This window comes from Stegodyphus dumicola, chromosome 4, assembly GCF_044657685.1.
Source record: "Stegodyphus dumicola isolate Sdum_Otavi_A_Nest chromosome 4, ASM4465768v1".
NCBI classification, from domain to species: domain Eukaryota; kingdom Metazoa; phylum Arthropoda; class Arachnida; order Araneae; family Eresidae; genus Stegodyphus; species Stegodyphus dumicola.
The window spans coordinates 2,776,035-2,789,926 of NC_140771.1; the positions used below are offsets into that span (position 1 = coordinate 2,776,035).

The 13,892-nt window shown below is 28.6% G+C and overlaps 2 protein-coding genes across 6 annotated transcripts in view; one reads left to right on the plus strand and one right to left on the minus strand.

Annotated features, from left to right (window-relative positions):
- LOC118201907 (plasminogen receptor (KT)) overlaps positions 1-9,224 on the minus strand; it is a 122,019-nt gene extending 112,795 nt beyond the window's left edge. The window contains exons 1-2 of one of the 2 annotated variants that reach the window (XM_085814466.1): positions 8,622-9,224; positions 1,606-1,736 (exon numbers count right to left, since the gene is read on the minus strand). In XM_085814466.1, the coding sequence (XP_085670592.1) occupies positions 1,606-1,736; positions 8,622-8,702 (212 nt within the window). In that variant the 5' untranslated portion in view covers positions 8,703-9,224. The remainder of the gene's footprint in view (positions 1-1,605; positions 1,737-8,621) is intronic. The other variant, XM_035374068.2, reaches the window with a different exon arrangement.
- A 17-nt stretch (positions 9,225-9,241) lies between these two features.
- Keap1 (kelch like ECH associated protein 1) overlaps positions 9,242-13,892 on the plus strand; it is a 67,058-nt gene continuing 62,407 nt past the window's right edge. For 2 of the 4 annotated variants that reach the window (XM_085814462.1, XM_085814465.1), the window contains exon 1: positions 9,242-9,387. The gene's annotated coding sequence lies outside the window, so the exon portion shown is untranslated. Of the gene's footprint in view, positions 9,388-9,411; positions 9,577-13,892 lie in introns of those variants that run through there. The other 2 variants (XM_085814464.1, XM_085814463.1) reach the window with 2 other exon arrangements.

Consider the following 13,892-nt stretch of genomic DNA (forward strand, 5'->3'; position numbering starts at 1 on the left):
TTTTTATCTTGGAAATCGAGATGTAATATGACAGTTCAACAAAAGGGCTATCAAACTGAACATATTAGAAAATAAAATTCTAATCTTATATATAAATCTTTGCAAAACCATTACAAAAATGTGTGAACACCCCCCTGTAGCTCCTGTGGAGTCTTGATTACTTGCTCTTTTAATTTCCTCAGAGCTGTTCCTTCGAGTTCCATTTTGATTCTTTGAATATTATGTCATAGTATAGCTATGTATATCAGGTATTAGCTTTTTTACACAATATTACTGTAACATTTATGTAAAATAATAAATTATATTTTTATTTATTTATTTTAATAAAGTCTTGAAATCAATAGCTGTAAATTTCTCTGGATCCTGACGAATAGAAGAACCTCGAGCGATATTTGGTATCATTTCGTCAAATTAGATTAAAAAAGGAAAATGCCAGTATTGTCAGAAGACAATTTCCTGTTCGTCAGAATCTGGCTCCAATCTAAAAATTAATTTTTACACTGTACTTTGTAGTAACAACAAAATATCAATTACAGTACAGTACAAAGTCTTTAATCTGGACTCATCGAGACTTCGGCGGCTCCAGATTAGGGGATTTTCCGGCTTATAGATCATTAATTTAAATCTGGTAAGATGGCATGCAGAAATTATAAAATTAAAAATATGAAACCGTAATTTATGAAATAAAGAGCAATTATGATCTAAAGGGTATCAAAATTTGCAAAAAAAAAAAAAAAAAAAAAAGCTTAATATTTATTTGTTTACTTTATTAAACATTTCTTTCAATGTAAGTTGTTTAAGTTGCTTCGTTTTTTGTGCTAATACTTTCTCTTTAATTCTCTCTTCTATAAACAGACATAATTATTTCTTGTTCAGTTATAAAGTTCCACTGTTCAAATCCTGTAATTGCTGTGTCGAGAATACAGACTAACTTGTCAATTGAAATTTTTTCGTTTTCAATAACCTCTCTGTCACTTTCTTCACTATCGGAAGCAGTACATCGAAACATACTTTCGCTTTGTAGATCCTTTGGCAGCTCCAGAATTGGAAACTCTTTTTTGACATAATCGAAAGTTCAAGTTTACTTTGTATAAAATTGCTCTAACAGTCTACAAAAAATAATAAGCCGGATCCAATTAGAAGATTAAGGAAACAACGCAATCTGCAACATTAACTGAAATAGATAATTAGATAATTTTAGCCTAGCTTATACCGTCCGTTATACATTAAACGCGCATGCGTGAATGCATTATGCGTTGATGCATGTGCAGATAGTTTGTAGCTTTGAGGTCCGGATTATGGACGTCCGGATTATAGACTTTGTACTGCAATAAAAGAAATAATCTTAAATGAAAGAGAGTTTAGTTTTCATTATTTTTTAACTTTTAACATACTTTTTATTCCAAAATTTTATTGTTGTACAATTGTTATTGAGCGGTGTATCGTTAAAAAGAACTGATTCACTTCAGTGAGTGAATGATTCTGATCTGATCCCTTAAAGGAGCAATTTTGCCCATCTCTAATAGTATTATTACAAAGACTTAAATATAATGTAAAAAATGAAAACAAAGATATTAAGAAAGATCATATTGATCAAATTCATACGCAAAAATCATTGAGCCTGAAGCCAAGACATAAAATGCACCAAACCAGTAGAAGGACTCTCTGTATTTTGCTATTTGTAGAGCCAATTTCCTTTCTCGAATTTGGTTTCTCATATGTATCTGTCTTTCCAACTGTAATAAAAAAGTAAACAAGATTTATAAAATAGGAAACTACTTTGCCCCCCCCCCAAATAACAATACAAAATTGTTGCAAATATATTACTATAAAAATCTAATCCCTTAAAGAATGCTACAGTATAAAATTTCAAAGCAATCACTTTATTTAAAATTAAGAGGATAAAATTATGTGAAAATGCAGACAGTTTTCATAAATGGATGTCCAAAACCATTTTAAATCAAATATTTCATATATTTTCACACACAAATATTGTTTTATGAAAGAATTATTTAGATGACAATTAAAAAAATTAATATTTTCAAGTCAATCATAAAGATGAATAGGAGAAAGAATCAGATTCTAATATTAAGATATAAAGAAAATCTGATTTTAATTTTTACATACATAATACATAAATGTAGTAAACTAAATCCATTAATACATTAATTAATAAGATACATCATATACTTGTAACTGGTAAAGGAATTTTAAAAATTCTGAGAAGGATTCATCAAACTGATTATCGACAGGTGTTACTTTTATTAATTAGTTGTAAAAAAATTGTCTTTTAATAAATATTTGCATGTACATAGATATTTGACTTGTATTATAAAAATTCTAAATTAAATTTAGCAACAATCATATAACATTATTCTCTCAACCTTTTTACAGTTAACATTCATTAAGAAATTAAGCATAGTTAATTAGATTTTGAACTGGAAAAATTAACAGTCAATAACAATAGATACTTGAAAAATTAAATAAATACACACAGTGTTCCTGAAAGATGCCTACAGATTTTATTTCCTTAAATACTGATCCCACACATTTTCAAGTTTTTTAAACCAAGCTAAGATGTAAAACTTTCTACAATCAGTCATCATTGTGGGTTAGGAAGATTTCATTAAAAGAGAAAAAAAAAACCTTTTATGTATAATAAAACTTCCAGTTATCCAAACACAATGCTTTATTAGTCCCGAATAAAATTTAACACGCATATAAAAATACAGGAAGCAGTAGCAGTTATGAAGATTTTTGTTTTAAACAATAGAAAATTTCAAAACTGCAATTAATTCCTGTCTTAGAAAGGTAAAAAAAAAACAAGCTATTTGACATCTTTCTGAAATGGAGCTACAAGTCAGAAACCACTATAGGAACTTAAATAAAAAAGAAAAACATGTTTTACATGAGATGGAACTATTAATCACCAAAAGGAACAGTATATTTTTTGTAGCTGCTTTCTAAATTTGTTCTCTGAAATCTTGAATTTAAATCAAAACCCACTATGGGAGAATGACTTAAATCAGTATGTTCATCATCAAAAATATGCAATACGTATTTTGATCAATATTAATCACTTTTTTACTTATTAACTACACTTAACTAACAAATAAATTATAGAACTTAACTAAATTTAACTGATAAAACAAAAAAATTTTCATTAATAAATTAAACATTCATCAGTAACATAAACCTTCACTAATAATTAACTAGGCTTTAATTAAAATCAGTAACATTACAACCTTTCTAAAATGATTGTATGTTCAAAGCCAAATTTTAGCGAATATTTTAAAGCACTATGCTTTAAATATAACAAAATATGTGTTAAATATATTTTAAACGTCTGAGTAGCATGATCCTCTTCAATCTGCTTATAAGATTTTTTGGTACTTTTCTGTTTTGCCGGCGCAACCAATAAAGTCGCCAATAATGGTACAACTGATGCCAAACGGAATATCCTAGCTGGTAACCTTTTAAACCTCATTTTCAAACCAATTCGCAGCCATTTCTTATCAGATTGTTTGTTTCTTTCAATACTGGCATACAATTACACAGAATTTTTACCAGATAGTTCAATTTTATACCCTAAGGCCATTCGTGGTAATTAGGTCAATTAGAATGCAATCACACTGCTCACCCGAAGGCAAAAATATAGAAAAATGCAAAATCAAGAGTTAAATTCATCAATTCTAATTAAACTGCACTAGCAAAATAAAGCACTGCAGAATTACATAATTTCTGAGTAAGCTACTTGTACGAATTGAAATAATTCTTGCATTTAAACTTGTATTCCAAATTAAGATTCAACTGAAATTAATGTAGATAATTACTGAAAGAGATTTTTGTAGTTTACGTGAGACTTGGGGTCATGTGTTATGAAAAGGCGAATCAGGATGTTGAACCATGAAAGCATAGTATATTCTTAAATTAATCTTTTTTACAAATTTATTGTCTTTATTTATTGGCTTTTTTACAATAATTTTAAACGATATTAAAATGTTTATGTTTTCAAAATAAAAAATTCTTAGAACTAACATTTGTTATTTGTATACTGTATGTTGTCACCAATAAGGTCTGCTTGGCAAGATTTTCGCCTGCGAAACGGAAAAGTACCAATTTTTTTTTTCTCTTGGTATATATAAGGTTATATTTTTAAGTATTTTGCTTTCTTACTTTCTTTAATGATGTAAATATCATCTTCATGAATGGAAGTTTAGAAAAACAGAGACTAAATAAGCAATTATAAAAATTTAGCCAATAAATGCTGTTTAAATATCGATCTTTACGAGCAGATCCAAGATGCTTTGCCACTCAGAAGGTTAAATATAACATAAAAATAATATTTTTAGCACACAAAATATATATTTACAGAAGTCGATTATATGTTCTGACACAGCAGTCTAAAAAACTCATTTGTGCTACTTTTTAAGACATATTTTAGGATTGTAAAATTGATCTTCATGACTGCAATTCTCTAACTGTTCTAAAGACACTATCGCACTTCACAATTGTTGGAAGAATACAACATTAGAAGAAATATTTTCACTTCAAGTTCATAAAAGTTTATACCTAATAATTGAGCTGCATGTAGCTCTAATATTTCAAACTGAAAGAATAGATCACAAAAACATAAGATACTTCTTAATTGTATGGAATAGGGCTTTGTGACTGAATCTGATACTCAAATTATTTGCATGTTTGTAACATGCAAATGATTTGATTGCAATTAAGTTTGTCAATTCTGGAGACAAAAAATAGCAGTGCTTTAATAAAGAAATATTGACTTTAACATCTAAGTCATCTTACTGAATGATGACAAGTAACCCAACATTGTGTAAAGCGAGATGAATGACTGCTCGTTGTACAGGATTCTCAGAAATCTACTAAGTTTCATAAGGTCTTAAGATCCCAAAAGTGTTTTTGGTACTTTACTATTATCCAGATTAAATTCAGAAATGTATGTGCATGTATACATGCATGTGTATGTATATACACACATACATGCATGTGTATGTATATACACATGTATGTATTCATATGTGTATACACACATGCATGCACACATATATTTCTGAATCCAGTCCTAATAACATAAAAATGTCATATTTTCACATAATTTGCAGAGGAAAAAATGTGCTGTTTGGCATGAGAATATAATTTCATGAAGAAATAATTAAGAAATTTTAAAATATGGTAATAATTGACTTTGATACAGGATTAACTTTTGATTTTCATTAATAATGATTTTTTTATCATTATAAGCTACACATGTTACTATAGTTCGACCACCTTAGCTATGACCATGAGTGCAAACATGCATGTGCCATTTGGACCAATTTATTCTCTAAATAGGGTAGATGAAAATAGGATAGATGGAATCATGTCATAGTGACTTTTTTTTTTTTTTTTTTTTTTTTTTCCCTGTTTACTTTAATGGCATTCAGAGAGCACAGACATAAGAGAAAATTACTTTTAAGTAATCTAAAATGATATGCTAGAAACCTATTGACCAGTTTCCTTTATTTACTGCAAAAAGAATACTTCCATTAAAGAATATAGTTCGATGATTTTTTAGTGATCTTATCTTCAAAAATACGTGATTAAATATGGACTGTTCATATCAAAATCATAAGTTATAAAAAAAAATTCAACATTCTTGGTTTCCAGGATGCAAACCAATGCGTATCTTAGCATTTATTTCTGTAAATATTAAAAAAAAAAGAAGGCATGAAAGACAATTGATGACAGCATCATTGGATAACTTTCCTTCACTAACTCATATAAATTCATTCTCCTGCGAAGAGAGAACTTTTACATGACCTATCACCTCATAACACATAACTAAGACCCCTTTTGGATGATTCTATGTGTTTTGGCAGAATGCCAGCCGAGGTTGTGTTAAAATCATAGAACTATAACTACATATTAGAACTCATTGCTTGTATGGTTATACAACCCTTCTTTAAAGATATAATTATAACATGTTTATTTACGTTATATCACAGAGAAAATAATTAAGAAGTATTATTATACATTCTTTCATAATTAACAAAGCTGTTATACTTTTAAAAATTAATTTCAATACAGTACAGCTTCAATTATCTGAACTCCAACTATCCAAATCAGTGATTATCAGAACCGCTTTCAGAATATTTCAGAATCGCTGAAGAAAAGAAGGAAAAAGAAGCTGAAGAAAAAGAAAGGGAAGAGACAGGAGAAGATGATGATGACGTGTCACTTGAGGAATTAAGAAGCATTCTTTTGAAAATTCCTGAATATTCAGAAGTTGGTGCTGAGGATACAGCAGAATGGATGGTGTGTGATTCAGCAGGTTCTGGGTTTCAAATTCTAAATGATGATGAACTTATTGAAAGTGTGAGAGAAGAATGTATCCAGGAAGAAAATGACCTTAATGTTGAAAGTGAAGCAGACACGGGACTGGTTTTGAAACTGCTTTCAAGTGGATGGAGCATCAGCCTGAGTGTGACCACATGCAACTTCTCATTGTCAAGTGGATGGGCGACTTGGCTGCCTGAAAACGGATGAAGTAAAAGTGCTGCCTTTTTGCTTTAATTAATTAAATCCTCTTTTTCTGTAAAAAGATTTTTTTCTCCTATTTTCAACATACAGTAATTAACTACAGTGTACGTAGACCCTTTCTTCAGAAAAAAATTAATTATCTGAATTTTTGTTTATCCAAATGGGGTCCAGTCCCAGTTGATTCGGATAATTGGAGTTCTACTGTATTTATAAAACTTTACACTTTTAATGACCAGGTTACAAACAAACTTAAACAAGATCTTCTCATATCTATCTGAGAAAAATCCTATACAATTCTAAAATTTAATAACATGTTCCACACAATCCTTTAAACAAACTGCAAAAATGACAGACTTAAGATCTGCAAAAACAAAATATACGTTAACATTAGCAAAATTCAGCATGAGATTGGTAATGATTTCAGAAAAGCTCTAGGTATCATGAGAAATTAATACTGATATAAGTCATCCTTCCAGTACTGTTCCTTGATGACAAACTTGGATCAAACCATATTTAAGGGTGATTGCGACCTCATTTCAAAATTTTTGAAAACTACCTTGAAGTAAAAAACCTGACATAATTTCAAATAATTCAGAATATTAATGTGATTCACACAAATACATGCATAAATAAATAAATTCTTAAATGTTCCTTCATGTTCCACGACATCCTTTTATAAAGTTACTTACCATTATGATTTCTCGACACTTTGTAAAAATAATTACCATATTTAGTTAGCCAATTCTGAGGGACAAGATTCAAAACTGCAGCATGTACACTTTTCTTTGCTAACAACTGAAAGTTCAATGAGCCGCTCAACTAACAATAACTTTAAAAACTACTAGTGCAATTTTTACAAAACTTGGCATTTTTGCATAACTTGAGTCATAGAATTGAAAATATGGATAAAAATTGTCTAAATGGTATTTCAGAGAAAGTCAGATTTTGTGTAAAAATATCTATGTTAGAAAAATGATATATATAAATCTAATATATGTCTTAAATCGCATTTTCAAGATATGGGAAATGTAAATTAAATTTCAGCAATCGGCCCAGTGGAACGAGAGATTACAGAACTGTCCCCTTTTTTTTATGCACAGTGTACATAATGAAGAATGCAATTTCTGAAATTCAGAATTTTCGGATCTGAGAAAGTAAAAAATATGAAATTCTGGCTATATTTGTATCACAATCACACCTACATATTTTAAACCCAGCTCTTTAAAATCAAAGCTAATCTACAGGTAAACATTCTGTTAGTTAACAATTTGAACTGTTGTACTATAAAGTTCATTTATTGTTTTGCTTTTTATCTACTTGCCCATCTAAAGTATAACATAAGTTACACTTCTTACAATTGACTTATGACAAATGAAATGAATAATTTTAACATTAAATGTTTTTTTTATAAATATTATAATACAAAAATACAACATGCAACCTATTTCAAAAAAAGCCCACAATTATGCTTTTTAGTGGCTAATATTTTTCTTCTAATCATATATAGAAATAATTTCCCCTCCTCCTTCTTCTTCCAAGATATAATTTTGGCATAAGATATCATTACAAATAAAAGATTATAACAGTTTATGATAAAATACAATGCATATCAATATTTAATTTTTTTTACGAGTTTTTTGCTTTTTTACGAGAATTTATTACACAAGCAACTGAAGAAAACATAGTATTACACTGTCTTTTTTTTACTGTTGTAAAAATTAAAAATACATTTCAGACACACAAAACACATAATTTTATTAATTAAACACCACACCTTTTTTTTTCTCTCTTAGGGCATAGTGGTAAATAATTTCTGAGCATTTAATCTCATATAAGTATATAATAAGATTTATATACATTAAAATCTATAAAACAGTGAATAATATTAAACATTTTATGCTTTATACGTGTTCCCGTTAATTTGGTCTTATGAGAATTATTACATCAAATGATGGAAGAAAATTTGCGTGTACGAAATTCATGTTAAACTTCATTTTTTTTATTTTTTTTTTATTTTATTTTATTTTATTTTATTTTTTTTTTTTTTTTTTTTTTTTTTTTTTATTTTAGTAACATACCTGCAATCTCTGTAGCTGCATCATAAATTCTTGATTTCTTTTGAAGTTCTCTTCGACCGATTTACCAAGGTAAGAACCCATCTAGTAATTTAACTTGTCAAATAAAATTTAATGCACGACAGAAGCCTAATTATTATTACATATACATAAAAGTATACGCTATCTCAAAGTATTACATTTATTATTGAAACGACTTCTAATATTTCTGTTAAGATACAAAAATATTTTTTCAGAAAATATAAAAATTCAACAAACGAAAAAAACCGGATTGTATCAAGAATTCAGTTAATTATATAATTGCATACAAACGTTTTCTTGTTTAATTTCTACATGTGCACAGATATATTATTAATAGATCTTAAAACTATTTCTGTAGTATTAAAATAGAGACCAAAACAAACAACCTAAATTGCCATTCCGAAGAGTAAAAAATTAAATTTGGTCGCTGTTATGATGGACGAGCGGAAAGGCATTTTATCAAAAAATGTATGTATAATATAATTATTCTTCTTAATTTAATAATCAAAAAATTATTGACAATATTAATATTATAGAACTAATCTAAAAATATTTTCAATTTAAAGGAATATTTAACAAATGTTGTATAGCAAGAGTTTTCTTCTGCTATGTGTTCGGCATATCTGGTTTCTGGTATTTATGTGTATGATAAAGCGAAAATTTTGCTGAAATTAAAAAAAGAACTTTTGTGACACATCAAATTCTGTGATAATTGAGAAACTGAGACAGTTTCTTCTTGGTATATATAGTTAGTAAAATGCACTATTTTTCTTTTTAATCAGTATAACATTGATTTATACTTGGTTTCATTTTCTGTCTGTTCATCTGTTAAAAACGTTTGGGCATCATATCTTGATTTCTTTTTAATATTACTTTGATGAATTAGGAGATAAATATTAACGGATGTTAAGCGTTTTAACATGAGTGACTGACACAGGTGCGTTTCTTGCTGATATATTTACGATTTAAAGTTAATTTTTGATCAAATTTTTTATTTAAAAAAACGTGCCAAATCAATACTTTTTCTAAGTATTTTAATAAGAAATAAAAAATTAAACTTAAATTACGATTATTTTTAAAACTTAATTTTCTATTATTCTGCAAATTAATATTTAAAAATTCTTAAATGCTACTTGGAAAATATATATATATATATAATTTTTTATTAAAATCTTGTTAGTTCTTAGGTAAAAGTCCTGAAAATTTCTTCCATCCTTCTAAAAATTAGGTTCATGCCTAATTGGGACATAAGATTGGTTTGAATTAAATATATCGTCAAAATCACCTAAGTGTTAAATAAATAATGTATGTTACAGTGGTACCTTATGAACTCAGAAATCATATATTTTAGTAAAGTTACTAATAAAATAGTACTCATTGTATAGATTAAAGCAATATGTGAAACTTGTATTAAAGTTCGAGAGTATGATGTAATTAAAATTGGTATGTATATGAAATTAATTCTAATTCATACCTCTTGTAATAAAAACTGATATTACTGTTAAGATATAGAAATAATAGTAAGGAAAGATAGCTAGATGTTTTTTATTAGTTCCTTAAAAATTTAGCTGATATAACTCAGGGAATAAGAGAAGATTCTGTTTTTAAAAAAAACATTTATGAAACATATTTAATTATCTGATTTTGATGTGGAAAACAAATATGTGTTCTTTTATTCTGCCACATCCGTAATTATGTATGTGTACACATGCACATGATTATGTGTAATGTATATATTATATGCAGTTATACATATTTATACTTGTATTTATAATGTAATATACATAGATTTTATGCTTACTTTTAAAAGCAGAAGAAATGTATTTGATAATGTGAATTTCTCATAGACAATTCATAAAATGTTATAGATACCAAAATAAAAATACTATTATGAAAATAAAAATATATGTAAAACTTTCATAAGGAAGTTTTAAAAGTTGAAGTTGCACATTGTAACTACCTTTTCATGAGATTTATACATTTTTATAAATTACTAGTTGTCTTTGGGCGATAGAAATTCATATTATTGAGTACTTCTTTTCTGCTTTTAAAAGCAAACTTAAGTCTGCATGTGGCCCATTTTCAAATATTGCTTACATATGCTGTCCCAGAAGAAAAGAAAAAAAATTCAAGATAAATTAAAGTTTAATTTGAGGAATGCATTGCATAAGGATGACTGTAAATATATTTGTACAATTTAAAATGTCAAAAAGTCAATTGAAATTTTTTAAATATAAATTTAGCAAATAAATAGAAATAATTTGTCTTCATGTCAAGTCCATTACCTTGAGATTATTTTACCCACTATTAGCTTGTAAATCTGCCTAAAGGGAGCAGTACATATTCAAAGTGGGGTTTTCATCTGCAGAGAACCCGTTGGCGCTTTGGGAAAGAACCTGTTGGCCGTTGCATTTTTACTCGCCAAGGTCGCGTTTCATCGGCAATGAGCCGAGCCACAAACGTGATTTTTAGTGCATGTAAATTCAAGTTAGCAGACAAAACAATATATTAAGCATATGGTAGTAAAAATTCACAGATAATAAGCATGTAGATGTAAAACTAACTGGTCAAACGTGATATACTAAATAAATTTGTATTAAATTCAAGTTAGCACAGAAAAGAATATATTAAGTGTAAGACAATATATAAGCATTTATAACAGAAATAAAAATTCATTTGAAAAATATAAATTAGTATTAATGTACTGAAAATAACCGGTTAAACGTGATAAACGGAAAAAATTTGTCTTAATTCCAGTTAATACAGAAAACAATATATTCCTTACATCAGCAGTGGTTTGCTAATTTTGATGACCATGGTGAGGCATCAAACTATTCTGTCATCTTAGATAATCAATAATATTTTTTATTTCAATTTAATCATCTGTTTATGTCACACCAGCCATCCTCTGAAAGGTTACTGTTAGAAAAGCATTAACAATATATTGTTAAAATTTAAGCCAGAAAATTTATTTATTCTCATTTTAGATGACAATAACCAATAATAAAAATAAAAGCATTACTTAGTTATTTAAATTGCTGGTTCTTAGAGCTGTTAATAATTAAGAACACAATGTGAACAGCCGTGTTACAAATTAGCATTCACCCTTCCCACCGTATTTTCTTCCTTTCATCCCGAACCGAGAACCGGCATCTATCTATGAAAATATTTCTATCCATTCATTGTTAAAAAATTCAGAAAAAATAATAATAAATAAGAGAAGAATAATATAAATCTCCAAATGCAAACAACGACAGTGATAATTCAACAAAATGAACCCAAGAGGAATGGTTGCAAACTTCGAACAAGCGAATAGGATAACCGCTGAGTTACCAGGTTTGAACTATTATCGCCAAACTTGGCGATGTTTACATTTACCGGGTTCTCTGCGGAAGTGCTTCCTCAAAGTGGTCAACCTTAGCTTGACTAGTTTATTTATGTCACTTAATGTATGTGTTTATCTCCAGCATGTGAAACTGTGTATCAGAAATTCTAAAGTTATGCTCTTTTTAAATTGTTTTGTTATATTGCTCTTGAATTTAATTTTATGGTTTAAGTGTGAAGAACATGATATTTAATAAATAAAGATAACACACAAAATGTTAAAAAAAAAAAAAAAAAACTTTGGGTGTAAATATAAAATCTGAAAGCTTTCAGTTTTCTCGTTTTTTTTTTTTTTTTTTTTTTTTGTGGGGGGGGGTGTTCTTGCTTTTCCCTTGTTCCCACTCGTTTTTTTTTTTGTGGGGGGGTGTTCTTGCTTTTCCCTTGTTCCCAGTGATTTATTTTTGCTTAAAAAACACCAGAGAATTGCACAAAGTCAGCATTGTGCATTGGTTAAAACGTGTGCTGCATACATACTGCCAAAAAGTATAATGTTGTCACATAAATACTTTTTAGCAACATCGGGGGTTGCCTCATACTATTTTAAGGGCATACTGTTTTGCATAATAAATATTTTTTGCAACTCTTCGGTAAGAATAGGGTTAATAAAAAATAATGTTTATTTTTATTTACTGGTACTTATAACATATATTGTTTACAAATGACAATTTTTACCAAAAATTTATAAACTGTTACTGGATTTGGTACCCATGCCTTCTAACTACTTTTCTGAGGTTAAAGCTATAAATACTACTCAATAAATAATTAAAAATACCGGAACAAATAAATAATTCATTTTAAATATTAAATGCAGTACATTATAAATACAAATTTATAAGTGAATAAAGAATTTTGTAATAGAATATAATATATAAATACATAACATAATAATAAAATAAGTAACATAATAATATCATAAGACTATAATATGTAACTTTAACTTTTATTGTTGTCTTTGAGCTATGTGAGCGTGGGATGAGGGGCTAATCTTTGGAATATGGTAACAGGTAGTTTGGCAACATTTTGGTAAGGCGATAAAGGTTACTAGCTAGGACATTAGCAGTGTACATAGATATAGTCAAGAATGTGCGCAATGCCATTTTTGTGCAATTCTGGGATTTTTTTTTAAGTGAAAATAGGTCGACGTGTACATGGATGATACCGTGTATGTGCAATTCATAAAAACACGGCAAGCAGTGGGCGATTCTGCACTTTGTCCCAATTTCGCACCTAATCTTCGTCATGATTAAGCACTTTTGTTCCGTAAAAGTTCTAGCTTAAGCGTAATTCAGCTAGCAGATTGTTGGAAAAAATTTTGGAAATGCTGAGTTAAAAAAAAAAAAAAATGCATTTACTTTGTGAAAACAAAATGGCACCCAAACAAAAACTAGCAGGTTGCTGTAGCAGGGTTGGTCGCCAAATTTTTGCCAAAAAATCGTCAAGTTACCATAATTCAAAGATTAACCGTATGAGGCTTATAGATCTTTACATGAGTGGGGTCAAGTCAGTATCCAACTTGCTTTCTGAAAGTAAGGGATATTTATGATGAGCAGGCTGTATGAGAGGTAGAAGGAGTTGGCATGATAAGTGCATCAGCTACACTGAGTTCTGAAGTGCCTTTCTTAATAAAACAAGTATGTAAACGTGTTTAGACATGTTTTTTTTTTCCTTTCATTGCAAGATATATGGCATAAAGCAGAGCCATGAATGGCAACTCTATGGCATAATGCACAGTCATTTGTTTATTTTATTTTCAACTCCAAACAAATTTCATCCTTTGAAAACAAGTGTTTGTTCTGTGGAAATTTGTAAACTGTGGAGCGTCTGTACATACAGTACAAAATCCAACACCTGGACATCCAATAACTGAAT